Source organism: Misgurnus anguillicaudatus, chromosome 16 (genome assembly GCF_027580225.2).
Source record: "Misgurnus anguillicaudatus chromosome 16, ASM2758022v2, whole genome shotgun sequence".
NCBI lineage: Eukaryota > Metazoa > Chordata > Actinopteri > Cypriniformes > Cobitidae > Misgurnus > Misgurnus anguillicaudatus.
Genome location: NC_073352.2, coordinates 27,581,225 through 27,609,223, shown reverse-complemented (window position 1 = coordinate 27,609,223; position 27,999 = coordinate 27,581,225). Strand labels below are relative to the sequence as shown.

The 27,999-nt window shown below is 37.5% G+C and overlaps 2 protein-coding genes across 3 annotated transcripts in view; one reads left to right on the top strand and one right to left on the bottom strand.

Annotated features, from left to right (window-relative positions):
• Positions 1 to 9: 9 nt before the first annotated feature.
• On the top strand, positions 10 to 9,703 carry znf518b (zinc finger protein 518B). Its single transcript, XM_055177630.2, has 2 exons — positions 10 to 226; positions 4,936 to 9,703. The coding sequence occupies exon 2, from the start codon at positions 4,982 to 4,984 to the stop codon at positions 7,811 to 7,813; it is 2,832 nt and encodes a 943-aa protein (XP_055033605.2). The 5' UTR covers positions 10 to 226; positions 4,936 to 4,981; the 3' UTR covers positions 7,814 to 9,703.
• Positions 9,613 to 27,999, bottom strand: part of LOC129421986 (uncharacterized) — an 84,577-nt gene continuing 66,190 nt past the window's right edge. The window contains exons 3-19 of one of the 2 annotated variants that reach the window (XM_055177640.2): positions 24,023 to 24,144; positions 19,630 to 19,666; positions 19,491 to 19,530; positions 16,022 to 16,068; positions 15,887 to 15,932; positions 14,304 to 14,369; positions 14,041 to 14,075; positions 13,926 to 13,945; positions 13,690 to 13,842; positions 11,621 to 11,645; positions 11,134 to 11,161; positions 10,979 to 11,030; positions 10,848 to 10,879; positions 10,636 to 10,730; positions 10,253 to 10,330; positions 9,989 to 10,144; positions 9,613 to 9,901 (exon numbers count right to left, since the gene is read on the bottom strand). In XM_055177640.2, coding sequence (XP_055033615.2) covers positions 9,746 to 9,901; positions 9,989 to 10,144; positions 10,253 to 10,330; positions 10,636 to 10,730; positions 10,848 to 10,879; positions 10,979 to 11,030; positions 11,134 to 11,161; positions 11,621 to 11,645; positions 13,690 to 13,842; positions 13,926 to 13,945; positions 14,041 to 14,075; positions 14,304 to 14,369; positions 15,887 to 15,932; positions 16,022 to 16,068; positions 19,491 to 19,530; positions 19,630 to 19,632 — 1,032 coding nt within the window. In that variant the 5' untranslated portion in view covers positions 19,633 to 19,666; positions 24,023 to 24,144 and the 3' untranslated portion in view covers positions 9,613 to 9,745. The remainder of the gene's footprint in view (positions 9,902 to 9,988; positions 10,145 to 10,252; positions 10,331 to 10,635; positions 10,731 to 10,847; positions 10,880 to 10,978; positions 11,031 to 11,133; positions 11,162 to 11,620; positions 11,646 to 13,689; positions 13,843 to 13,925; positions 13,946 to 14,040; positions 14,076 to 14,303; positions 14,370 to 15,886; positions 15,933 to 16,021; positions 16,069 to 19,490; positions 19,531 to 19,629; positions 19,667 to 24,022; positions 24,145 to 27,999) is intronic. The other variant, XM_055177641.2, reaches the window with a different exon arrangement.

Sequence of the window (27,999 nt, the reverse complement as noted above, 5' to 3'; positions counted from 1 at the left end):
GCAAAATGCGGGAGCGCGCCTGAGCTGTAGAGCTCTACTGAAGCAAACAGCCAATCAGAGGAGCGGTTCTACCGTCATACGCTGCGTGCACCCGCATCTCCGCTGCACAGACACAGCAGCAGAAAAAAAACATTTTACATGCCAAGATTTCGTGAATGGATTGATCGGTGGATGATTTAAGCGCACATTCGCTGTCTTGTGAAGAGGAGGTGGATTTCACCCAAAGGTTTGTGTTAAACGCGTTGTTGTTTTAATCGCTTGGGTCATAATGGCGCCTTTGTGCTCGGGTTAGATATACCGAGGACACTCGCACGATATCATACCATGCGTGAAAGCACATTAGATATTCCCCTGAGGTAATGTATTTTCGTGTTTTTCCTCTCCAGTGGCCAAATTAGAAAACCACTTCCTAGCTACTGATTATACGCGATTACTATAGAGATTAGACAAAATTGAGTTTGCTTTCTATCGATATTCATGTCTTCACTGGATATATGAAGAGCAAAAAACCGTAGAATTGAGTTCTGAAGCTTACATTTTAGTGGTTCTCTCTGTGTGAATACATTTCTCTCTTGGATGTTTGGATGTCTCACTTGTGTGTAGATCTTTTTTATTTCTGCCTTTTATAAGATCTTAAGTTTTATTATAGATAAAACTACTGTACTTTAGATTACTAATACTATTTTTAAAGTGTTAATGCAATTATTCTCACAAAAAGAATAACAACAAATAGCAAAGCTAGAATTTGTTATGTAGGCGATTTGACAAAAAAAAAAAATTGATTACCAGTTTGCCACATTGTTTTGATCCTGGATGAGCATTCCTGCAGTTGCTAAGATGTTTTCAAGTGCTTTTTGCTGATTGCTTTGAGTGATTGCAGTCAAGGTCAGAAAGCCCCCCTACAAATCTCTATGGCTATGTTTACACGACAACAATATAGTAAAAAAACTAAAAAGTTTCCTTGCTTCTTTGAAACATTTCACACACACAAAAGATGACTAAATGAAGACGACTACAAACGCTGTATCATGCCAGGCCAGTAGATGGCAATGTTACTTTGTAAAGAAACACTACACACCTGTGTGCCCAAACGCATTTCTCTACCGAGCAATGAATACAAACAATGAAGATGGCAAAAGCATTAAGCAGTTTCGTTTAGATAAACGATGAGGTAGGTTTATTAGTGACCCTGTACTAGTGTTGGGCGATATGCCCTATTTTGAGATCGTCCTATCGTCAGCCTGTGAGATCGGCGATACACGATAGTATCGGGGGGCGTGGCAGTAGTTTACTCTTTTTTTATTTGTTAATTTTTTTACTCATTTTAACAAATCACTTGATGGGTGGACAAAAAAGAACAAGAGCAACACCGTCATGACCACAACCTTCTTAAAACTGATGCCATTAATGCGAGCGCTTCATTAAAACCCTAACAATGATTACTTAATAACTGTAAAAACATGCATCTGCGCACACGCACATGCAGTGGTGCTCTCATGAGGTGCCTTTTTAAACGCATCGGTTCAGTGGAACGCGATCATATTTTAAACACGAGGGACGTGTTGCTACAACTCATTGAAATGCATATCATAAACAGGATTAATACATAGCGATCTGACTTCGGACAGCGCAAGCTCTTTCTGCACGTACGCGAGAGTGAGAGAGAGGCGCTAATATGCAGCGGGTCATATTTTAAACAAAAAGTAAAGTTTGCCTCAGCTCGCATGAAACGCATTAAACTGAATAAATACACAAGGATTACAGTTTAGTTTATGTTTAGACTTCAGACAGACGCGAGAGCGCGTGCACGTGAGACAGAGAGAAGCGCAGCTGCTCATGACGCGGCGCGCTGGATTTAGTGTAGAAGGAGACCAAGATGCGCGCATTAAGTGCAGGTACGTGCAAAAAGGAATTCTCTCTTTACAAGCTCTCCGCTTAAAGTGAAGCCCACAAACCCTCATGCGAGGAAAAGCATGCATTGTGGATGTTAATGTAAAACTATGATGATGATAATAATAATAATAATAATAATAATAATAATAATAATAACCATTCGCCAACTATCGTCCTGACTATCGCCATGAAAGCCTGCCATTGGCGATATGTCTGAAGATCGTCGATACACGATACTATCGTCTATCGGCACAACCCTACCCTGTACTATAAAACACCAACTTTGTTGGAAAAGTGTTAACCCAGTATCTTAGGGACTGTTTAGACCTGGTAATAAAATGCATTTTGGTCGATCGGTTCATAAGTGGACGACACTAAATACAGGTGTAAACGTTTTGAGCTCGTCCACTTTTAACCACATTCAGAGGTAGTCAAAATGCATTTGACCAGATTGCTTTTGTGTTGTAGACAAGCATGTGGTGGAATTTGTTCGAACAGCAAAAGGGACCGCATACTCCACCTATTGATCTAATATAATGTACTGAGCACAATGTTTTTACACCGGACTTGACTTCTAGCAAGAACCCACATTGTTCAACGCGATATTTAAGCTTTCATTGATAAAACTCAAGTGGCTGCTCTCCGCTTTTTTCATTTTGCAAGCATGAAGTTGCGCAAGCTTATTTCATTGCTCTGAAATATCAGAGAAAGCCCTTACACATACATAGAGCTGGGCAAAACATCCCCTGCGATTCTTAAGCGCATCTCATCAGTAAAGCCGGTTCGTGATTAGTAGTAAATTGCCATTGTCTGCTTTCAGATGGAGCGACATTTACTACACAGAACTGTATTTCACGGAGAAGCTAGGCATACATTTTCGGAGGCGATTTTCCACGATTATGACCGTGATTTTGAAAATCGCAGGCGATTTTTTTTTCAGCTCTACATACCAGGGTTATTATCGTAAACGAAAACTATCACGAAAACTGAAACTATTAGTGAAAAAACATTTTCGTTAACTGAAATAAAATAAAAACGAAGGTTTCTAAAAAAAACTAAAACTAAACTATAACTATAATGTGGACCTGTAAAACTAACTAAAACTAACTAAAATTTAGGAAAACAAAACTTGCGTTTTCGTTTTTTAAATGTTATTGGATCAGCAGTTGAACACGGAGTCACTCATATTACCGGATCATAAGCAAATGAGCAGATGTTGCTGCATCATTAATGACCAATAGGTGGCAGTCTATTAGAACTCCTGACCTGCACAGCAGCGTCACGTGATGTGTATGACGCTGTCAGGACACTGAATCCCTGCCCCCGAGCCAACAGTTCGGTTCAGAAAACATCATATTGTTGCTAACGGCTAGTTTAGTAAGACAATTTGTTTCTGCTGGCAAACCATTACAATAACTGAAGAAGGCTTAATTATCTCAGTGTACTGTACACGGAAGCATTAAAACGTTAAATATGGCTGAAAACGCTGACGCCAACCGCTTGCTTGGCAGTGTTAGCTGACGCCTTTTGGGTGCTATGATACAGAATGTCCACTTAACTAATCTGAAACTATTATATGCCTTTGTGGATAATCAACAAATAATATTATATATTAATATTTAGTCAACAAATAGGTTAGTACAGCGATCTCTTCTGGTACAGAAATGGACACTCATGGACAAAACATTAAACTTTGCATTGATTTTCAGTTGTTGTGCACAGTTTGTACAAGTAGGATGTGCTGATTTACTTTAAATTATCTGGGTTATTTTTAACCCAATGCTGGGAAAATATTGGACAGAACACATATGTTGGTTTATAAATAAACATATGCTGGGTTGTTTCAATGCAATGCTGGGTTGGTTTAACTCATGTTTGGGTTAACAACAACTCAGCATATGATTATTTATAACCAAACATGTATATTTATATATGTACAGATATTATATTTACCCAAATAACACAACAGAGTTTAGAGTGTTGGTTGGTATGGTATTTGTCCCGGCCTTTGATTGATAGGACTAAATAAACAAAACTTATTTTTTTTAAATCCTCTTATTCTCATCGTATTGTCAACATTTCCAGATTTGGCAAGGTGTATGTACACAACCATGATATTATGCTAAAGACTAAAACTATACTAAAACTAAATAAAAACTAAAAGTAATGATTTTTGAAAAATAGAAACGAAATCAAAATTATTTATGCACCACGTAAAAGAACTAAAACTAAACTGAAATAAAATAACACATTACAAAACGAAATAAAAATAAAAACTAATATTTTTTTAAAAACTATAATAACCCTGCTACATACACATACAAAACTAAAGTTGAGGGATTCGCCTACAGACCACCCCCTCAAAGTAATCAGGACAGAAGTGGTTCAAATTGGACAAAAGAGACGAATTAAAATACCAGGTGTAAACGAGAATGTGTCTCTCTCGTCCACTTGTGATCCGGTCGATGAAAACGCATCTTAACACAAGGTGAAAACAGCCCCTTATGCAGCACAAACACATTCCAGTAGGCCGCCATTGTTGTTTTGGTTATACTCGTGCATGCCTATAGACTGAATTATCACATGTGCATGATGTCACCATTATCACAGATTTGTGGTTGGGTAGTAAATGACAGGATGTCATTTTCAAAAACTTGCACCTTTAAATCCGTTATTGAAAGTTTTCAGAACCCCCCATCATATAAGTTACATGAAAAGCCAAAACAAATCTGGTTTAAGCCCTGGGTGAGCTAGCAGGTTTTTTGCATTTTCCCCTGTGTCTGTTAACATGGCTTTACTCCGGTTTCCTTCCACAGTCCAAAGACATGCAAGTCTAGGTAAATTGTTGAGTACTAACAAGTTGATAAATTGGAGAAAATTGCCATTTCCCCAACTTGTTTGTAGATTAATTTACATATTGATTTACGGGGTCTTGCCATGGCTGAAGCCGTAGATGTTTGTATGGCACAAATAAATAATAAATAATTGAGTCTTGAATTTTACTTACATTTTCTATAACACTTTTTTTCTTACATTGTGCAGGTTGGAACACCATGGACTTTGGAATTGTTAGCCTAATGCCCTGACCATGCGCTCACAGCAAAGTTTTATGTCATTTCTGAATAAAGACGAAGCTGTACCCAGCAAAGAACACGATCGTCTTTGCTGTAGGAAATGCCGTTTTTCAACAAAAGACATCGGTCTGTTCCGTAGACATGTGGCTCATCATAACGAGGTGACGTTCTCCTGTGCCCTCTGCAGCCATGTTTCCTTTTCCAAAACAGAGTCTCAGAAACATGTTGTCTCACATACTGGCTCATACCCATATAAATGTAGCTTCTGCCCGTATGGAGCTGTGCGAAGAGATTACATGGTGAAGCATATTAATCGTTTACACAAGGGGCTGAAGGAAAAAGACTTCATAACAAATTTTGATATAACCACCCCAACCTGCGAACTCCCATCTGTCACTGACATTCAAAGAACATCCAGTTGGCCTGAAATGACAGAGCATTGTATGAATTCCAGCACAGCTGCTCTACCTAAAGGAAACACACAGGTCGGATACCCTGGTGGAACTCAGCCGAGAACCAGGACGTCATCTGCTATTGCCAAAACTAGTAACAGTAGAGATGCCCGTTTGACCTGCTATACGACAACACAGTGCGTCACTAACACCACACCTGGTGTTCCTGTTGCTAAGACAAAGTTTAGAGGTGCCGTTCCCAGCTGTGCTCCCAACGTAAGTCACTCAATAGGCAACACTCAAGTGCAAGTGGTTTTAAGATCAGGGCAAGAAAATGGAAATTTATCAGGTTCTTTGGTCAGTGGGAATTGTCAAAGTAAGCTGGGTAATAGTAAACCAGAAAAGCCCATTCACAAAGCAGCATTTAAAGGAGTCCCTGCTGGTTTTACAGAACCACCTTTGAGAAGCCAAAGGAGTGGTGTTCCAGAAAAGCCAATCCATTCCAAAATCATTCCCAAAGTCCAGGTCAGACTGCCTGTTGAAATGAACAGCCCACTCAGGCCTCTTCTCAATATGACAGCGGGGGCATTATCCCAGAAAAATGTTGCAGTTCAGAGCATCCAAACCAATCAGATGGTCGGTCAATCCATGGCCGCATTAAACAATTTGACACCACAGAAAATGACTGCAGTGCTTTCCAACAGTCCAATGACACATTCTGAAAGACATCTGCTGGTTTCCACTCAGAAAGAACAAACTACAGAAAAGAGCCACCAGCCAAAGACAAATCCTAGAATTTTCATAGGGTCCACAACGGAGAAGCAAAGTTCACTGTCCAGTGTCCAAGTGGAACTGTTAGCACCTTTAAATCAGCCCATTCAGCACAACAAGCCTTTGACTGTGTCTTGTCCAGAGGAGATAAATATTCCTGCTGGCTGTTTGGTTGAGTTGGTTGAGGTGAAAAATGTCAATGGAACTCGGGAACTGGAGCTGCGGCTAATACCATCTAATGGAATTCCACAAGACCCGAAGGACACTGTGGACAGTCCTTCACCAGTCGCTACTGCAAACAAACTGTCCTTCAAATGTCAAGTTGCCCCTGAGTCTACAGCTGGTCCATCTAAGTCTTGTCCTAAGGAAAAACCGCAGCCACCTTTAGCATTCACTGACATTCAAACTATCAAAAAACCTCTTCATCCAGTACACAAACCTCAGTGTTCTTCAGCTCAAACCATGAGCAAGCAGAAGCCGAAAAGCAACGGCCCACCTTCCAGACCCCCAGTGGCAGCTGGTGAGGGTACAGAATTGAGTTCTGAAGGTCTTCCTGTGATTTCATCAGTTTTCTCTCTCTGTCCCACACCTACATCAACTCAAAGTGTCTCTCAATCAAAGGCAGACATTCATGACGGCACCTTGAAAACAAATCTGCAACTAATCAAACTACAGGGACAGTTGAAAATAGTTTCAGGTGCCGATCGTAAGATGGCAGTGACGAAAAAGTTAAAAGAAAACATGCCAAGCACAGATCAGTCAGTGGTCTGTAGTATTAGGATTAAAAAGGAGGCAGAAACCGAAGAGAAACACAAGGTTGACGATTTGGAGCCGAAGGTTGAAATTCTTGAAGACTCCGCAACAACTGAGGCTTGTGGTGGTCTAGAGAAAACGGTGCCTGGAAGAAAACCAAAGACGCTTAAGAAATCTTCTAATCTTAACACAAGTGATTTGACAGAAAATACAAAAAGCCCTTTGAAAGCGGATATGACATCCAACATAGACGGCATTTCAGACAAAGACAAGGGAGATTCTCCTTTGCAGTCCAGAAGCGACCCCGATTTACGCATTTGCCGTGACTTCCTCATGTATCCCAAAGTAACTTTGCAAAGGATTCCGAGTTCACTCCTTGAATCCACCAAGAAGGTTCCAAAGGCTCCAACACGGGAGGAGAGTTTGACGGCACGGCCTGTTCTCTACTGCACGTTAAGCAAGCAGAACGTGTCCGGAGGCCATGAAGGAGCTATCAAGCTGATATTAAAAAGAGACTTCCATGATAGTCAAGACCAAAACCACCATGCACCTCCTCGTAAAAAACACAAGAAGGATAAAATGAAAAAACGCAAGCCACCACCAGTTGTGATGGACTTTCAAAATGTTTTGCCTAAAGGTCATGAACTGAGATTATCACCTCTGAAAGAGGACCAGCTTGTCAAGTTTCCTGGCCCTAACCAACCTGTTGTGGTTCTAAATCATCCTAATCCTTTAGTTCACATGGTCAGCGTCGGTGTCCAAACCCTGAAGAACTATAAGTACATACATCCGGTCCATCACATGCAGGAACAGACGGAGGTTTCAGTTAGCAAACAGCCTTCGTTCAAGATGAAACTCAAAAAGGTACAAGGACAAAAGTACCAGGTAATAGAATTGGTTCTGAGAGGAGTCTCTGAAAAACTGCTCTAGTATTGTTGACTGCTGTTTCATACTTGTACATATTTGTTTATAATAAAAGAGCTGTTTTAAAGGGTACATGTATGGCTTAATAGATTAACATTGGGATTGGCTATATGAAAGTGAAGTAAAAAAAAAGTACAAATCTCAGTGTCGTAAACTTTTCACTCGGAGGCCGCCATTTTGCTGACAACACAATTCATAGTCGAGGTACCCTTTAAAACCTCTTGTGTATATTTAAGATGTTTAACTTGTGTCACTGAAGTATCTAATTTTCTTTCCCTGATGACAATTTCAATAAAAAAACTGTATAAATATATTAATAATATATTACAAAAAATAGGAGCAAATCAAAATTCATTCATTTAGAATTCAAGTGTTTTTGGTTTTTAGGCTAATTCCGATTTGCAGACAATGTAAAGCACCATTTCCAGTTTTTGCATTCTATTATTGACTGTGTTTTACAACCTCATAGATTGTCATAAAAATCTGTGCCAATATATATTCATACTCCGTGCAGAACTATAGACCAGTAATGAAGACATTTTACATATCGTGCCAATGCAGTTGTCTATTTATAAGACTATATGTGTCCATTTATCTCAATTGTACAGCGTCTTTTCATACCACTAATGTGTTCATGTACTCTTGAATCTGTTCTGCCTGGTTGTGATATGTGCTGCCAGATTACTAATTGACCTTCAGTTTTTATTCCTGAGTCCATAAATATATTTCTGCACATAGTTTGTTAAAGCTTTTGTGTCTTGTGAATGTTAAACATTATCTGATGTTGTTTTTCCTGAACTGTGTATATTAAATCACTGTTTCACCATCTACAGCAGAAATGTACTGTTATACACACAATGTATGACGGTATGTATGTTACGCAAAATGATCTGTTAAGGTTGTTAGATCTGTTTAGAACAGTAGCTGCGTTTCCATTACCTTTTAAATTAAAATAAAAAATGTATTTAATTTTAATATTTTTAAAATGTGGGCAATGGAAACGTGTCAATTTCCCAAAAACTCCCATATCGCAAATTTTTTTTTACGTTCGCATGAGGTGGTTTTTCATGCAATTAGAAAAAGGCATATTTCGCAAAACTGCAATGAAAACAGATTATTCGCATTTTCAGGTTACCTGATGCAAGTAAGTCACATAATTATTATTTGAAGATGAAGCGTTATGTACTAAAACCTCCCAGAAACACCTCAATATGTGTCCGCTCCCAAGTATAAGAGGCTTTCCTTGCCAATAATGTTTGGATAACACTCATACATCTCTTGATTTAAAATGATGTATGATGTACTATTACCTACATACAAGACACCCTATACATTTCCTAAGTATAAGGGGCTTTCCTTGGCATTAATGTTCGTCTCTTCAGTTAAAAATGTCTAGTGTGGTGGATGCGATATTAGTAAACCTACCCACATTAGTCGACATGATGTTTGGAATGACTTATTGTGGAAAAACTGTGTTTCAGTGGCATATCATCATCAGTTATTGGAAACGCCCTTATTTCGTAATAGTCTTTTGTCGACATTTAGAAAATAACGCTTAAGTTGTGCACATATCTGTAATGAAAACGCAGCTAGTGACATCTACCTCAAATGATCAAATTATTAAAACTCTAAACTCTATTCAGTAAGAAACTAAATGTGTTTGATTTTGATAAACATTGAATAATTTGTGTCAAACCACACGTAGTTCCAACGTTTCAGATGTATTATATTTATTATTATTGTACTATTGAAAAAAGGCCCAAAAATGATAAGATATATAAATGAACAGGTAAAACCAGGTGATGTCATTTTGAGTTTAACTTTATTCAGTGATTTATTTCTTTACATTTATACCAGTTGTCTGTGAAACATTATTAAAAAGTTACTTTTAATTTATTTACATTTGCTCGGCTCTCTTGAATGAGATGTTTGTGGCGTTTAACTTAGCAGATGTGTCATGTCCTTCTTTGTGATTGGGTACATAAGGACACATTGTCTCCTTTGATTGGTTGCTGACAAAGTTTTCCGTCCATCAATGAGTATGATGGGAAAAATAGAATGGAATTTGATGATGTCAGTCACGGAATCAAACCTCTGTAAAACAGAAGAAAGGACAGCTTTAGCTTTGCCACATATCACATATATTAAGTCACATATAATCATCATATGATGAAAACTTACCTCACTGGTTCTGAGTCCCGTTCCTAGAGTGTATTTGCTGGTTTCCTCACTAAATCGGATTTGAATGTTGAAAACCTTTTTGTCGTAAAACACAGCAAGGACAAATGGTTCATGGGTAGTGTTCCTTGAGCAGTCGCGCACCAGGAAAGCGCCTTCCTGTTTACACACGTGTTTGGTGTACAAATCAAATTCTCATAATTTGATGAGAAAAAAAAATATTTATAAAAATAAGTTTATTTTTAAAAATAACAATTTTGTATTTACCTGGTTGACCAGGTGAAGAGCGTGTTCAGACTCCACACGGCTGAATGCACCAACATACCAGTTCTGCTCCTCCAAACCCTGAACGACAGACAAACTTGAAAGCACTACTTTTAAAAGTATCTCATTGTATGCAAACTTTTAGGGACGATTTCCCGGACAGAGATTAGCTTAAACAAGGATTAGCGCTAAGTTTAATTAAGAATTATAACTAGTTTGAACAATGTAGTGTAGTTTTACTACATTGATTTATTTTAAAATGTCAGTGCAAGTTGTTTTCAGTTTGGACAGTCGTTTCATTTAATTTATTCTAGGACTAGTAAAATAACTGTACCGGAAACCGCCCCTCATTGTTCCAGTGAACTGCATGTCTTTGGTGTGTGTACCTGGACAGGTTTGCTGTGGCTGCTGAAACCGCTGTGGTCTGAATCTTCTTTGGTTTGTGGCCATTCGTGGTTCTGCAATCTCCTTAAATGTGAATCTGTAATCATGAGAGATTATAAATCTGAGCTGTTGTTAACACATACAAGATTCAGATTCACTGGCCTAACCCAATGTATTCAATTGATTCGGTAGATGTTTTATTAGAGGTCATCACCAATACCAGAGTCGTTCTCTGTCACACAATCACTGCGGATTAAAACACACACCAAAAGACGACAATTAATTCCTGTAATGACACAGTCAGCAGTCGATATAATGATGAAAAATACAATGAAGCGTCCAAACCTGCTGAGATCCTGAGACTCCAGATCCAGAGAAAACCTCTGAGATACTTCACCTAAAGTACACACGACATCCATGTGATAATTTCACAATCCATTAGATTATTCTCAAATGACATCATATTTCATATGAAAAACTATAAATAAAGCCTGACTTACCTTCAGATGTCCGCTGTCTGTTTTTAACCTTTAGGTGAAAATGAGCATGATTTACACAAATTATTTATTGTTATTATCATTTTACTTAAGAGAAATTCTGTATTTGGTGAAAAATCCCTCTGCCTTAGGGATAGTTCACCCCAAAATGAAAACACTCAGTATTTGCATTATCTGCATTTAGGTTTGAAGAGCAACAAAAGACATTTTGGGTTCAAACAACGTAAGGGTGAGTAAATAACAATAAAGTTTTAATATTGGGGTGTACTATCCCTTTAACTGGAGAGATGTTTACATTCCTTATTCTGGATGTTTTTCATACTAGCTTTTTAAGATTAATGTTTACATATTTAATGGTAACTGGAACTTACTTGGAATTAAATATGAAATTGTTTCTCTTGATATTAATACCATAAAATGGTATTTCTTATACTGTACATGTATAAACTTGTAACACACAAGATGAAAGGAAAAATTGTGTACAACTTACATTTTTCACTTCACTTAGACTTGATCTGAAAAATAAAAAGAATGTTTCTTTAAGAGAGAGCTTATGACATGCTGCACTGACAGATGAATCACGTGACACACTGCAGTAACGAACAGATCACATGACTTGCTGCAGTAACAGACTGATCACATGATGCGCTGCAGAAACAGACAGATCGCATGAGACGCTGCAGTAACAGACAGATCACATGACGCACTGCAGTAACAGACAGATCGCATGATGCACTGCAGTAACAGACAGATCGCATGACGCGCTGCAGTAACGGACAGATCGCATGACACGCTGCAGTAACAGACAGATCGCATGACGCACTGCAGTAACAGACAGATCGCATGACGCGCTGCAGTAACGGACAGTTCGCATGACACGCTGCAGTTACAGACAGATCACATGACGTGCTGCAGTAACAGACAGATCACATGACGCCCTGCAGTAACAGACAGATCGCATGATGCACTGCAGTAACAGACAGATCGCATGACGCGCTGCAGTAACGGACAGATCGCATGACACACTGCAGAAACAGACAGATCACATGACGTGCTGCAGTAACAGATCACATGACGCCCAGCAGTAACAGATCACATGACGCCCTGCAGTAACAGACAGATCCCATGACACACTGCAGTAACAGAACGAACGCAAGATGCACTGCAGTCCCAGCGAGATCGCATGATGCACTGCCGTAACAGACAGATCGCATGATGCAATGCAGTAACAGACAGATCGCATGACGCGCTGCAGTAACGGACAGATCGCATAACACGCTGCAGTAACAGACAGATCGCATGACGCACTGCAGTAACAGACAGATCACATGACGTGCTGCAGTAACAGACAGATCACATGACGCCCTGCAGTAACAGACAGATCGCATGACGCGCTGCAGTAACGGACAGATCGCATGACACGCTGCAGTAACAGACAGATCACATGACGTGCTGCAGTAACAGACAGATCACATGACGCCCTGCAGTAACAGATCACATGACGCCCTGCAGGAACAGACAGATCACATGACGCACTGCAGTAACAGACAGATCACATGACGCACTGCAGTAACAGACAGATCACATGACGCACTGCAGTAACAGACAGATCACATGACGCCCTGCAGTAACAGATCACATGACGCCCTGCAGTAACAGACAGATCACATGACGCACTGCAGTAACAGACAGATCGCATGGCGCACTGCAGTAACAGACAGATTTATATGCTGCAGTAACAGACAGATCGCATGATGCACTGCAGTAACAGACAGATCGCATGACGCGCTGCAGTAACAGACAGATCGCATGACACGCTGCAGTAACAGACAGATCACATGACGCACTGCAGTAACAGACAGATTTACATGCTGCAGTAACAGACAGATCACATGACGCGCTGCAGTAACAGACAGATCACATGAGACGATGCAGTAACAGACAGATTTAGATGCTGCAGTAACAGACAGATTTATATGCTGCAGTAACAGACAGATCACATGAGACGCTGCAGTAACAGACAGATCACATGATGCGCTGCAATAACATGCAGATCGCATGACATGCTGCAGTAACAGACAGATTACATGATGCGCTGCAGTAACAGACAGATCCTGCAGTAACAGACAGATCACATGACGCACTGCAGTAACAGACAGATCGCATGACGCACTGCAGTAACAGACAGATCACATGATGCACTGCAGTAACAGACAGATCACATGATGCACTGCAGTAACAGACAGATCACATGATGCACTGCAGTAACAGACAGATCACATGATGTGCTGCAATAACAAGGTGTGTTCAACTTCATGCGGTGCTGCAAGAACTGACAGATGGATTACTTCAAAGTACAGCGATAACACACATTCTGATAAAACTATTTACCTTGTAATGTGCTATAAGTGGCATTGGATAAAAGCTTCTGCCAAATGCATGAATGTACATTTAAACCGATCTCACAGTATTTTGATCACAATATCACCATGCTGCCAATCAGTCTGCACAGCACTGCATGATGTCAAACACACCAACAGATAGGTCTCATGATCTTACTCTGTCCACCGGCTGTTTTGGCCTCTGGTATGTGGTGAAACTGGTATTGGTCTGGATGGAGGAGATGCATCAATCTGGTCTAGAAAGTCAGTGATGGTCTGTGTTGGTAGAGGTGGCAAACTCATCAGGTCTCTAGGTAAAGATCTAACCGGCCTGAAAGCAGAGCATGACAAAACTCATTAACATCTTGCAATATGATATCTACAGTGTCGGGATTGGTAGTAGAGTGTTTTTACCTTTGTGTGACCGTAGAATCCTGCAATGAAAGACATTGAATAAGATTCAGCGAGTTTTGTCTCATAATAAAGCATTGACTGCTAAATGGTTAAGATGGCTTAGATTTCATTTTACCTTGACGGCTGATCCCAGACACGGTAACCTTCCATCTGCAGAGAGACAGACGTGCAGTGAAGAATGGCTGACATTTAACTAAACAGCACATTCCTTTCTCCAGCTCATCACTGTGTAGTGAGGTTTCACATGATCTGTCTATCCAGTCAACATTAAGTGTAGTAGTACACTGTACTACACTAACTACACTTTAATGAGAGTTTAAAGACAGACAAACAGATGCAGACAGACTGACATTCAGACAGAAAAACAGATAGCTCTACCTGATGAGCTCTTGGGTAATCTTCTCCCAGGTTTGATGTCTCTGTTGATAGCTGGGGCTTTACTTACTATAAGACAGCAAATTAAAAAAGCACTCTTAGCACTTTAATTTAGTACGTAAAGGCCTGGTCTTACAGACAAGGCTTGGCTAAAGCCAGGCCTGGGCCTTAGTTAAATTAATATATTTAAGCATATTTTATAATGCATTAGAAAAGGATATTATCTTGAGACAAGTCAATGACACTGGCTTATTTTAAAATCTTTATATTCTAAGTTATTTTGAATTGAAACAACTCAATTATCTAAAATACTGGAGAAGGCTAATATTTTTATTCATTAAATTTAGTTTTTAATAAATGTCAGTCAGGTTTTAGTTCGAAAAACAATACTGCCCTCTTAAAAGTTGTTAATTATTTATTGCTGCTGAGTCATGAAAGGCTGCTATTTTAATTCTCCATGATCTCTTGGCAGCATTTCACACAATTGATCATGATATTCTTTTAAATCGATGAAGTCAGTGGGTAGGCTTTCGGGGTAATGCTCTTAAATGGTTTGGTATTTTAAGGACAGAAGTTCTGTAAGAGATTATTCTGCAGTTGATTCTATAGTTAGTTTCTACGGGGTTCCCCAGGGATTAGTTTTGGGGCCCATTTTGTTTTCCTTGTATATGCTTCTGCTTGGCCTTAAATAATGTTGCATGGCATTGTTATGCAGACGATACACAACTGTATCTTCTGTTGAAAGCACACAATGGTTATGAATAGAATAATGATTGAGACTAAAACAGAATGCCTAACATTTGGCTTTATTAGGTCATCTTTGCATTTGCTCAACTTTCAAGTTCCTCTTGCCTCCAATGTGCAGAAGCATGCAAGAAACCTAGAACTGATCTTTCACATAGAGTTTAAATTAAGTAAAGGTGAATTCTGTGGTGAAGGCTGGATTCTTTCTTTCTTTTAAGAAATATTACAAAAATTAAACCATTTTCAGTTTTTGTCTGTTTTTAAGGCCTTGTATGGTCTAGCACCCAAACAGATATGTTTCAGTTTTATTTTACAACATGGCCATTGAGCTGATTACAAGCATTACTTTTGAGGGAACCATGCCTTCAGTGCACTCTTAAAATGGCTGGGTTATTTTTGACCCATAATGGGTAAATATTGAACAGAACACATGCTGGGTCAAAAATGACCCAATGTTGGGTTGTTATGCAACCATGGGTTAAAATAACCCAGCATTGGGTCAATTTTTAACCCAATATTTACCCATTATGGGTCAAAAATAACCCAGCCATTTTTAGAGTGGGGCTTTACCTGCCCAGGCATTTGGTTGAGGATGTTGAACTAGTTGAATATTTTTTGTTCATGGCGTTTTGTGTTTTAATCTTTTTGATTTGGTGTGTTATGTTTTGATTATCTTTTTTTATAATGTTGTTTTATTGGGAAGCACTTTAATAATAAACAACTGAACAATCAAAACCCATATTACAATTATTGTTCAATGGAGTCCTCAGGCAACAGCAGGGAAATTGTGGGGTGTGTGGTCTGATGCTGTGTGTTTGATTATTGTGTTTTATTGTGCTTACCTGGCTGGACAGTCCGTGGGGGACGAGGAGGGGCATGTACAATATTCTGCAAATAAAAGTAACACAACCTGAGATAACAATTACACAACACAGCCTGAGATACAAGTACTCACGACACAACTCTGTAGTACTTACTCTTTTCTTGATAAGATTTTTAGATGCTTGTTCGTCAGGATTTCTGTCTGTTACACACAAACACAAAGATGTACGTATTATGTGCTTAACATTACATGGAGACGTTAGAGATAAATACAAAATGTACAGTATGTGTATGGAGCCAGAATACTGTAATATTGATTAAGGTACCTAAATCTACAGACGTGTAATGGTGTTGTTTGTTTTAGCCGGCTGATTTTCTTTACACATTTCACAATAAAGCTGTCACAATACCTAACTTTTACAACACGGTTATCATGGCCACGATGAAGCTTTAAATGGTTTAATTCTTTCTACTCTTACAATGCATGTTAAAAGTTTACATGGTATGTGTGTGAGGGATACACTATTACATTATGCTGACGATTAATACTGAATTTAAAGTCTGATTTCATCATTTTGATAAAGCACAATGCTATTTTTCATGTCTATACATGGACAAACAACTAGTTTGAAAACAATGTGAATATTACATGCCGAACTGTGCCGTTCGAGTAATATTGTGGCACTGTAAAAAATTAGTTGCTGCCTTAAAATCTGCGCTCAAAAATGACCAAAGAGTTTCAATATTTTTCTTATTTAAAACTTGACTCCTCTGTAGTTACATCATGTACTAAGACAGACAGAAAATTAAAAGTTGTGATATAATCTAGGCAGATATGGCTAGGAACTATACTCTCATTCTGGCGTAATAATCAAGGAAGTTGCTGCTGTAACATGACTGCAGGAGGCGCAATGATATTATGCACTGCCTGAAAATAGTCCCCTGCTATTGAAAGTTACTAAGGGGACTATTTTTTTGCTGCTGCGTAATATCGTAACCAAACTCTTTGGTTATTTTTGAGTGCAATGCTAATGGTCTAATCAGATTCAATCGATTGTGCTAAGAGGTTGCGCCAGATCCGGAGATCGGCTGAATGGATTCCAAAACTGTAAAAATCAAATGTTTAACACGGGGAGCTGGAAAATGAGAATAAAAAAAAAGTGGAGTGTAATGTCCCCTAAGGCAGCAAATATTTTTTTTACAATGTGGTAAATAAATTTTTCACACAGACTGATTTTTTAACACATGTATGTTAAACTGTACAGCCCTGAATACCACCATCACTTTAATTTAACACCTTATTTAACATAAAGAGGTGGTTTCCCTGACAGGGATCAGTCTAGTCCTAGATAGGGCTGGGCAAAAAATAGATTTTTCGATTAAAGGTAGGGTAACAGATTTGATCCTGAAACATTTTTTGTTATGCTGGTTAAAAGTCTCCTTACATCCTGATAGCAATCACTGTGTTAAGTTGTTTAAATGTATTTGTAGAAATTTATGTCATCTGTGAAAGGCGTAGGACCAAAAAAATGTTCAACAAATCATAGATTTCGGTCCGAACGGACGTTTCCATTTTTGTCCCTCATACGTAAGCATAATTTGAATGCCCACCGCGCAGCGAGTCCACGCAGACACCATACGTCATCGGCGCGTTCACGTGCGCTCACCTCCTGCCTGTAAACAGTGAGAACAGCAAACTTTTCTGCTAAATTGACAACCTACACAGGAGGCACAAAACTAAAGGCATCTTTTATAACAACAACAGCAAAAACTGCCTGGATCAGCAAGAGCAAAAAACCCAAATGAACATCGGTAACTTTACTGCTTTACCACGAGATGCAAACAGCTGCAGGACGCAAAGGGTCTGAAAGAGTCGTTGCACAGTTTATTTTGGTAAGGTAGGTACGCGATATGTTTACATTGAGATGGATTCAGATATTCTACTTTGATGAAACATTGTGTTGCTTATGAAATTTGTGTTCGTTTACGGATTAGCGTAACGATTTAGTTACTACGTCTACACAACCGAACGTGTGCTTAAACTAATTCTGATGTAAACCAGTTGTTTGGTTATTTTGGCAGTGTTATTCGACTTTGTACTGCAAAGTTTTCTCACTGCTGAATGAGACATGACACCGTCTGATCTGTGCGTGTTCATGTGTTTTGAAAGAGGCGTCACTTTGGATGGCGGTTTGACTTGAGGGTGGGATCAGGATTTCATTGCTAGGCGGCTACCGTTAGCATTTTTCAAAATGTGTTAACCTACCTTTAATCGTTTTTTTTAAACGTGGTCGATTCAGAATCGATTCTCAAAGAGCAGAATCAATTTTTTTCATATTTTTTTCTGCAAACATTGAACGTAAGATTAACATTAATCAAATTACTAGTCTTCTTCACTAGATGTCACCCTCTTTTTTGGCTTGCGTGATGTTACCAAGGAGCGAGAGGTGAGCCTGTCATTCTTTAATTTAGTCCTTAAAATGGTGGTTTTGGGTGCTTCATCGACGTTGATGCCACCTTCACATAAAAAGTAAGAGGTATGGAGGCATTTTAGATTTCGCTAGCAAGACGACGACGATAGTGTTGTGGCTTTTAATTTCTTTTTATTAATTACCCACTCTTTTTTATTAATATAGTATTTGTATTAAATCTATATTCATTGAGTTGAATTGAGAATTGAGTATAAAAACCGACCCGAGATCCGGAATCAAAAATTGAACCGAGAATCGAATCGATTTGATAGCTTGTGAATCGAAATTGAATCGATCTGGAACATCTGAATGGATACCCAGCCCTAGTCCTAGACTAAAATAAATGTAAGAGCTGTCCAAACTGAAAACAATTTGCACTGACATATCTTAAAAGCCCTTTGTTTTGCCTCAAAAAGCACACAAGGAATGTTTTTAGTAAGGCATGTTTGTTAAAACTAGTTATATTTCCAAATTAACCTGAAGCCTAGTCCTTCCTTAAGGTAATCCCTGTCCGGGAAACCACCCCAATATGAATATTTAACCCTAACCCACACTGTAAAAACATCTTTGCTGCCTTTATTTTTTGTTTGTTTTATCAACTCAGATTTAAAAGTCATTTCAACTCAATATTATTTATCTTGACCAGAGATGAGTTGCTACAACTTATAAAATAGGCCTAGTTGAAATATGTCAACTTTATACACTGTAAAAAAGAAAAATACAGCATTTTTGTCAAATTATCATTTTTTATGTTACTTACAATTTTAACATGTTTTTATAAGTTATGCCAACTTATCACTGGGAAAAAATTTAAAATAGTATGTTTACAAAAGCTGTTTTAGGTTCAATGCTGCATTTTTTTTTACAGTGTAATGGTTATTGTCAATAGTTGTATATTGAGACACTGTGAGGGTTATGAAGACAAGCATTGTTGCTTTACTAAATATAGTTTTTTTATATACAGAAACCAGAATAATTGTTGCTTTAACCCTGAAGAACTCAAGAAGATTTTGGGCAGCTTAGATTTTGTTGTAATTGTAAAATAGTAAAAAAGTGCTTCATGGGCCTGTTCCTGTAAACTCTGAGTTTGATTGGTGGATACTGACCTGCCCTCTGTCATGTGATTGGTTGGTTTATGTGTTTATTTACAAACCTTGTGCGAGTCTGTCACTGTCCAGCCTGTTATTCCTATCCTGAGAATTAAACACATCTGACCATGAGGACTGATACACATTACACAAAATGAACACACATATCAAAATAAAACACTGTAAAGAAAACTCTGTTCTTACCATTATTCAAAAAGTTACATCATTACTGACACACAACCTGTTGTAAAGTGAGAGAGAGAGTGAGAAAGAGAAAGAAGAACATCATCTGACTCTGATGTGCTCAAAGCTTCATTTGAAGATGCACTGATCTAATTTTAGTGTAAAGTTCTCGCTGGTTTCCTGTCACCTTTCCTGTTTCAGTCTCAGCTGAGAGTGAACAAGCATTCACAGCTGACCTGAGAACAGCAAGAAATAGGCTACACAAAATATTTAAAATTATTTCAACTAAATTTGAACATGTAATGTTGATGATGTAAGTGTTGATGTACAGTAAAGTTTACAGTATCCTTTAGGAGGTGGTTATGGAGTGTAAAGTCGATGTGGCATCACCAAAAAAAAACAAAAAAAAATTGATGCAAAACCCCCATCCACCCACCAATGTCTATCAGATATTTTTGTCTCCAGACATGGTCTTTCCTAAAGCAATTTTTGTCCACCAGAATCTGTCTGCTCACAAAAATATCATCACACAAAATCTAAGGTTCATTCATTACCACAACACGAACAATGAGGGTGATTTACACACTGATGTTTATGACTTTATTTACATCACTATGAGAAACGAAAACACCAATGAGTAAGAGAAACCTGCAATAAATTATCATGTTTGTTATATCATATGAAAAGCTAGAAAGTTTCATTTATTGCTTATTTTTATACTCAATCTTTTGATAAAGACATATTTAATAACTATTGAAAGTAAACTTGGTTTGTACTATTGTTTACTCTTTACTCTTTTTAGTAGCTTATAAAAATACTTTTTCACAGATTTTTACATGCCGATTTATAAACGTACATCTTTAAGGTTATTAAGTAACAAGTCAGCTTTGACGTGGAATAGTTCATAGTGAATAAAACATGTGAAACTGAATCTGATCTTCTTTACAGTCATGCTACTCTAAGAAAGGATGTGTTCATTTTAACACATTATTTTGTGTTATCCTATTTAACACATTATGTGTTATTTCATGTTGATTTTGTGTTCAAATAAATAAAAGGGACAACACAAGATGTGTTAAAACAACACAAAGTGTGTTGTTCCAAAAATAACACAGAGATAACATGTGTTGTTTTAACACATTTATTTTGAGAGTAGACTTTACTTCATATCAGTTAAAGGTGTAAGAATGAATAGGAAGGCGGTAGTACAGTATGCTTTCTGAAAGTGCAAAAAATATAAATAGTAAACAAGATGTGTGATGCTCACTCATTCAAATTTTCTCATGTTAGACCATCAAACACGGATACATCAGAGCCAGCAACAATATTCAGAAGTGGTCGAGATGAAGCTTCTAAAGTTTACACAACTATATTCTCACCTAAACTACTCTTAAAACTACATTTTGTGAGACTCAAACGCCTATTATTATGAGTTGGCTCATGCCATTTCAGTTGAAGAGTGTCAGAAAAGGTCAAACAAACATAGGGAGCATCAATTTTTAGGATTGAGACTGCCCTTAAAGGGACACTCCACTTTTTTTAAAAATATGCTTATTTTCCAGCTCCCCTATAGTTAAACATTTGATTTTTAGAGTTTTGGAATCCATTCAGCTGATCTCCAGGTCTGGCGCTACCACTTTTAGCATAGCTTAGCACAATCTATTGAATCTGATTAGACCATTAGCATCGCGGTAAAAATAACCAAAGAGTTTCCATTTTTTCCTATTTAAAACTTGACTTTTCTCTAGTTACATCATGTACTAAGACCGACAGAAAATTAAAAGTTGCGATTTCCTAGGCCGATATGGCTTAGGACTATACTCTCATTCTGGTGTAATAATCAGTGACTTTGCTGCCGTAACATGACTGCAGCAGGCGTAGTGATATTACGCACTGCCCGAAAATAGTCCCCTACCATTGAAAGGTACTAAGGGGCTGTAGCGGAGTGGCCATCGGGAGAGTCGGGACATTTCCCGGTGGGCCGGTAGTGTTTTGAGGCTGCGAGGGCCGGTCTGATAATAGTTATACATTACAAGTTATATAGCAACCCTGTCTGGCGGCCTGTGCGGCCGCTTCCCACTGGTCAAACTATGCAGCCTCTTTGCTCAACACAGTAGGCTATATAAAAGTGCTCAACCTGTTCGCCAGGTTCAACCATGTTTAGGATTTTAAAAAAATATAGGGGGATTATTGATCGGCCCCTCTCCAAATTGCATAGCCTGTCGGCCTTTGATGTGAAAAGCCGCGTCGCCGAATACCCGTTTATTATACATATGCGGTTGGATTGATCCATCAAGCGGAGACTATTTGATAGAAAGTGTGGATTAAGGATGTTTAAAATCTCTAGCCTGGTGGTCAGTACTTGAATGGATAAAATCAGCAGCACATTTGCAAAGGTTTATATGGCTATATATAATAAATACAATTTAGAAGGGTAACTTTGCAGTATCACATTTTATATTTCCTACTATTAGATTTTCATATTAATAGACGAGAGTATTCAACTGAAATATATAAATATCCTCACAACATTATTGTTTCTCAAAACTTTGACAAAAATTATTTTCAAATGAACTGTATTCTTACAGTTATTCAAAGATGCACACATTATTCCAGATATGATTTGAATATTAGACGAGATAATATAACGGTAATGAACGTCTCATATGCCATTAAATATCCACATATAAATTAACATTACAGCATAATGAAATTAATAAAAAGACAAGGAAGTAGGATTGGCATGTAAATTGTATTATTATTAGCGGGATAAAAGCAATATTACTGAAATAAACTTTCATTATTTTCTTACATATGGGTCATTCTAAAGAAAAGGTGGAATTCGGGTGATGTAAATCTGCTTAAATGAACTTCTTTCAAAACACCCAAAACTTCTACAATAGCATTAATTAACTTGTCAAATCTATGAATCCGCAAAACGGGGAGCTTAATCTATGTTTAATTTTTAATACATTTTAATAAAGAATCCATGACGTTGTATCTTCAATACCTGACAAATTTAAAATATAATAATAGATAATGAATATGATAAAACTTGTAAACTTAAAAATTTTTCCATCTTGTTTTGTTTGTATGCTTTTATGTTGGTCAGTTAAAGGAATAGTGCTTAGGAAGTACTCATTAGAGAAGACGGTAACACAAATCAGAACTCGTTAAATATTTCTGAAGGAGGAACTTTACAGAACAAGGAAGACATGGGCCTGTTTTAGGACAGTGATAAAACAGCGGTATAGAGATAAGTAAATTGTGTGAAAAATACCACATTTTTTTGCACATGAAACATGAACACATGTTATATTGCGCACTATGAACACAATCAAAGCTTAATAAAAACAGGAAGAACTGGATTTTTAAAACTTAATAAACGTTTGTCACATTTTATGAAGTTTATTGAGTTGTGCACTTGACACAGCCCTTAAAATGTCTGACTCCCTGATCAGTGCACCAACTATAGCCTACTAAACAAGTGAGCTAATGGAGACACACCCATGGTTTTTATTTCATTATCATTGCATACTTGAGGCTTAGTTGTAACACTGTGTTAGATGCTGACATGTTTCAAGTTGGTGCTGTGTTTTAGGCAACAGGACAGTGATTCGAGTCAGACTATAAAGTTGGATTTGATTACGTACATACACAACTCAGAAACACTCTTTGTCTGATATTAAAACGAAAAAACCAAAAGAACAGATTGCTCGATCCTGTGTAAGTATGTAAAAACATGTGTTACACAAAACACAACATTAGTTTGTGTCCCACTCACCCTATACCACGGGTGGGCATTCCTGGTCCTGGAGGGCCACTGTCCTACAAAGTTTAGCTCCAACCCTAATCAAACACACCTGAAATTCCCAATCAAAGGCTTCAGTATGACTTGGAAATGACTTTTAGGTGCGTTTGATTAGGGTTGGGGCTAAACTTTGCAGGACAGTGGCCCTCCAGGACCAGGAATGCCCACCCCTGCCCTATACTATCCTTTTTTGTAAGGATAAAAATCTTAGCGTAACGGAGACTATGGAAGTCACTTCACAGTACTATAAATTGGTGTTCAGATCAGAGTTCACATCAGTTTACAATTAATGTTCCCGTAGCGTTGGGTTCGTGAGTTCGATCCACATATTGATAAAATAACACACTGGTTACTAAAATAGTTGTGAATTATAAAACTAGTTTTAGGCTAAAAATGTATAAATGATTCTAATCACAAATGACTATGAGGCCCAGATTAAATGACAGTTTGTGAGTTAAAACATTCATAAATATAAAGATGTATATAAAAACATATAAAATATAAATATGTGTGTTTAAACCTGAAAAACATCTTTATACACATTATTTATACACATATTCAGTCAAAACTACATATATATAAGACATAAATATCAAAGCTTACCTGGCTTTGTTGAGAACAGCAGAATGAGGTCGAGTTGTGTGTGAATGATTGACAGCGTTATTCTGGTGTGTGGTAATGCCCCTCCTTTTCCTTACACTTCCTGTGTGTTATTAGCGTCAGACCTTACAAACACAGCATAACTTTTTTTAAATAAAAAAATTGAACCTCATTTACTTGTTTAATATGTCCTATGAGACTCACTTTGACAACTCACATGAAATGTTTCTAGTATATCATTTTCCTGTCATAATATAGGTCAAAACTAGTGTGAAACCATAATGCCCACCGTCTCTAAATGCAGCTGAGATGAAACCTCACATGAGAGTGATTTGAGACCTACATATATACAGACTACAGATCAAATCAATACCAATCACACGAACACCTCTGTAAACCAAACCATTCTTTATTCGTGAGTACAGCAAACATACAGTGTGTGTCTGTGACTTCCTCACACAGTTTTTTATTTTTAAGCATGTCAAAATATTCACACAAATCTTCATATAGCTCTTGATATGAGAACTGTACAGGAAACAATCATTTCCTTCTGAACTATTTCTTGTCACTCAAGCACACACATGGGGCGCACACACATCTACTTATCTATCTAAATGAGGACATTCAATAGACTTCAATTGTTTATAAAGAGCACTTTCTATACAGAAAACTTACAATTAGTAGGTACTAGTACTAATACTAGTAAGTGGGATCACACACACAACACACACACACACTGCTCGATTGTCGTCATTTCTGCTTAAGATCAAAATGACACACAGGACATCAGACGTTAACATTCAGCAGAAATGATTGTGGTTTGGTGTTATTTTAAATCTGCACACACACACATAGAGCAAAAAATCCTTATTTGTGTGTGTGGTTTACAGGAACATGAATAGTATAACATGTTTATAATGCTATAAACGGATTTAAAAACATACTAAATGGTACGTTTTAATAGATTAAAAACTGCCAACAGGTTTTTGTGATGGTTAGGGGAATAGTATATAGAGTTTATAAAATGCATTGCATCTATGGAATCGTCCTCGTAAACCATGTATGTCTGACTGTGTGTGTGCGCATGCGTATGTTTCAGGACACACTATACAATTTACACACTTTGACCTTTATCATGCACAGAAGGTCATTTATACTAGCAAATGTAAGTTTAATGTTTTGTCAGGTGGATCAGGGTTAGGATGTGATGTTCAGCTGATGTCACACATACCGCTAGAAACTAAGAGCATTAATGTTTGTATAGCAGAAGAATGATAACTTTGTATACACAACAAGCACGCAAAACAAAAAAGAGATCACACCCACCATGAAGATACTGATCAAGAATTTATATAAAACAAAAGATAAGAATCTTTCTGAGAACATTTGATACCACAACCTGTAAGATAATAGTTAAACATTCAACAACAGTTTAATGACTGTTTAAAGACAATCCACGGCATCTATTTAAAGTTATTATTCATCCACATGAACAGTGTAAATGATGATGGTTAAGAAGATAAAAGTGCCAGAATAAATCATGTTGTCCGTTATGAATACTTTTTCATAAAGAGAAGGATGGGGTCCTGACATGTGTGTGTAACAAACTGATAACTTTTGTAGCCATGTATGGACACAGACCATGATCAGATGGCCAGCAAACAGAATCAGCAGAGCGTGACTATGGACAAATGATTCCCGAAAACCAACACTAGGGGTCTCCATGTACATTAAAACTCAAATGATGGCCAACAGGGAAAATGATGTTTCCTTCATTAACCGAGATGATCAGATTAACAACGTATGTTTTCAGGCACAAGATAGATCAGATGATAAAGAGATGAGTGACGCATTTAGTGGCAACAAAACAAAAATCGGCCACACTGATACTCCTGCACATATATGACACAAGCATTTAATCTAAGTCTTTGTATGCATAGTTTACAGTGGTTTCCATTAGTTGAAATTATAATTAAAAGCTGTAAAATTACAAACATTATCTGTCAATTAATTATTTTACGGGATTATGTCAAAATACAAAAAAATCTATGTTTTTATACAGGAAAATACTATATTATTTATACAGTATTGTTTCTGTTTTCTTAAATTACATACAAATTCATATAAATCTACAATAAAGATCTGTAATTAAATGTGTTATATTAAAACTTAATGACCATACTAATAATTTACATGAAAAAACACAAATGTAAAATAATATCTGTTTTATTATTCATGTATTGTAAAAAGTGTATAACAGGGCTATTCAATTAGTTTGTCGTGGGGGCCAGTTTATGAAAAGCATCACAAATGAGGGGCCGAAGATATAACAGTGATGTAACGGAGATATACAATTTCCTACATTTAAACATACTAATGTTATATTTTGAAACTACATAAAAACAAAATCAGTGCATTGTACAATAGGCTTTTTCTACAAACATGTATTTTAAGACTGCATTCAACATCATTAGTGCATTGTTAGATGTCTAAGTAGGATTTTCTACATCCAGACATGTAAATATTTTAAATTTATTAAATATTTTTAAAATGGCATAACAACATAAGTGCATTGTAAGACGCCCAAGTAAGCTTTATTCTACATTTAAATAGGTAAATAATCCATATCACACTCATTGAGAATTTAACTTACTTAAGTACACATAACAAAACAGTTTATAATATGGAACATAATTGTTTTATGCTGTCTTTTTGTCAAAGCTAATTATTACAGTACCACTTTTAGCATAGCTTAGCATAATCCATTAAATCTGATTAGACCATTAGCATTGTGCTCAAAAATAACTAAAGAGTTTCAATATGTTTCCTATTAAAAACTTGACTCTTCTGTAGTTACATTGTGTACTAAGACGATGTGATTTTCTAGGCAGATATGGCTAGGAACTATACTTTCGTTCTGGCATAATAATCAAGGACTTTGCTGCCGTAACATGGCTACAGGACTTTTAATTTTCCATCGGTCTTAGTACACAATGTAACTACAGAAGAGTCAAGTTTTAAATAGGAAAAATATATAAAGTCTTTGGTTATTTTTTAGCGCGATGCTAATGGTCTAATCAGATTCAATGGATTGTGCTAAACTATGCTAAAAGTGGTACCGCCAAACCCGGAGATCAGCTGAATGGATTCCAAAACTGTAAAAATCAAATGTTTAACTCTAGGGGTGCTGGAAAATGAGCATATTTTCAAAAAAAGTGGAGTGTCCCTTTAAGATATTTTCTAGGTTACTGATATTTACTACCACCTAACCTAACTCACAGAAAGATGCAAACCCATGAGATCACGCAATGATCACAGTGACATCACACCATTCTCATACTGTCAGACTCTCATATTGTGAATATGCAAGCTCATTGTGAATTAAAAATGTTGAGTTCATGGTACAAGTGCACAATAAGTGTGCCTTATATACCATATAAAATGGCATCAAGAAGCCTATAAATAAAGCTCACAGTCTGGAGGTAAAAGTGACCTGGATTCACAGACCAAGCATTGTGGCCTTGTGGTTAGAGAGTCAGACTTGCTTGTAACGCAGAAGTTGTTGGTTTGATTTCCACAGCTGGCAGGAAGTGATTGAAACGTTGCATGGATAGATTGTAAGTATTTGTGTCTGTGTGTGGTTAGTAGGGTTGGGAACCTGCTTTTTAATAGGAACCGGATCCGCATGTAATTCTTAAGTTTCAGTTCTTAAAACGGTTCTGATGCGAAGAACTCTTGGTCAAGGTTGCGAAAAAGTATCAGTCTAGTACAGCAACGTGCGTTTTCGCACTGTGCAGATATTATAACCCCAAAAAGGTTCCTCACTTGAACCGTGTGTTTTTTCACGTGTGTTTTTGATACAATAAAGACGCACATAGGTGCCGATCCCGTGGTTGCTCCGGGGTTCGAGCACCCACCGAAATGGCCAAGCACATTATGCTCAATTGCTGAGTCCGGCGGAAAAGAAATCGGCGCATATG

Excerpts from the sequence above, each read along its gene's own strand:
- znf518b (XM_055177630.2), top strand. The coding sequence starts at position 4,982 with ATGCGCTCACAGCAAAGTTTTATGTCATTTCTGAATAAAGACGAAGCT.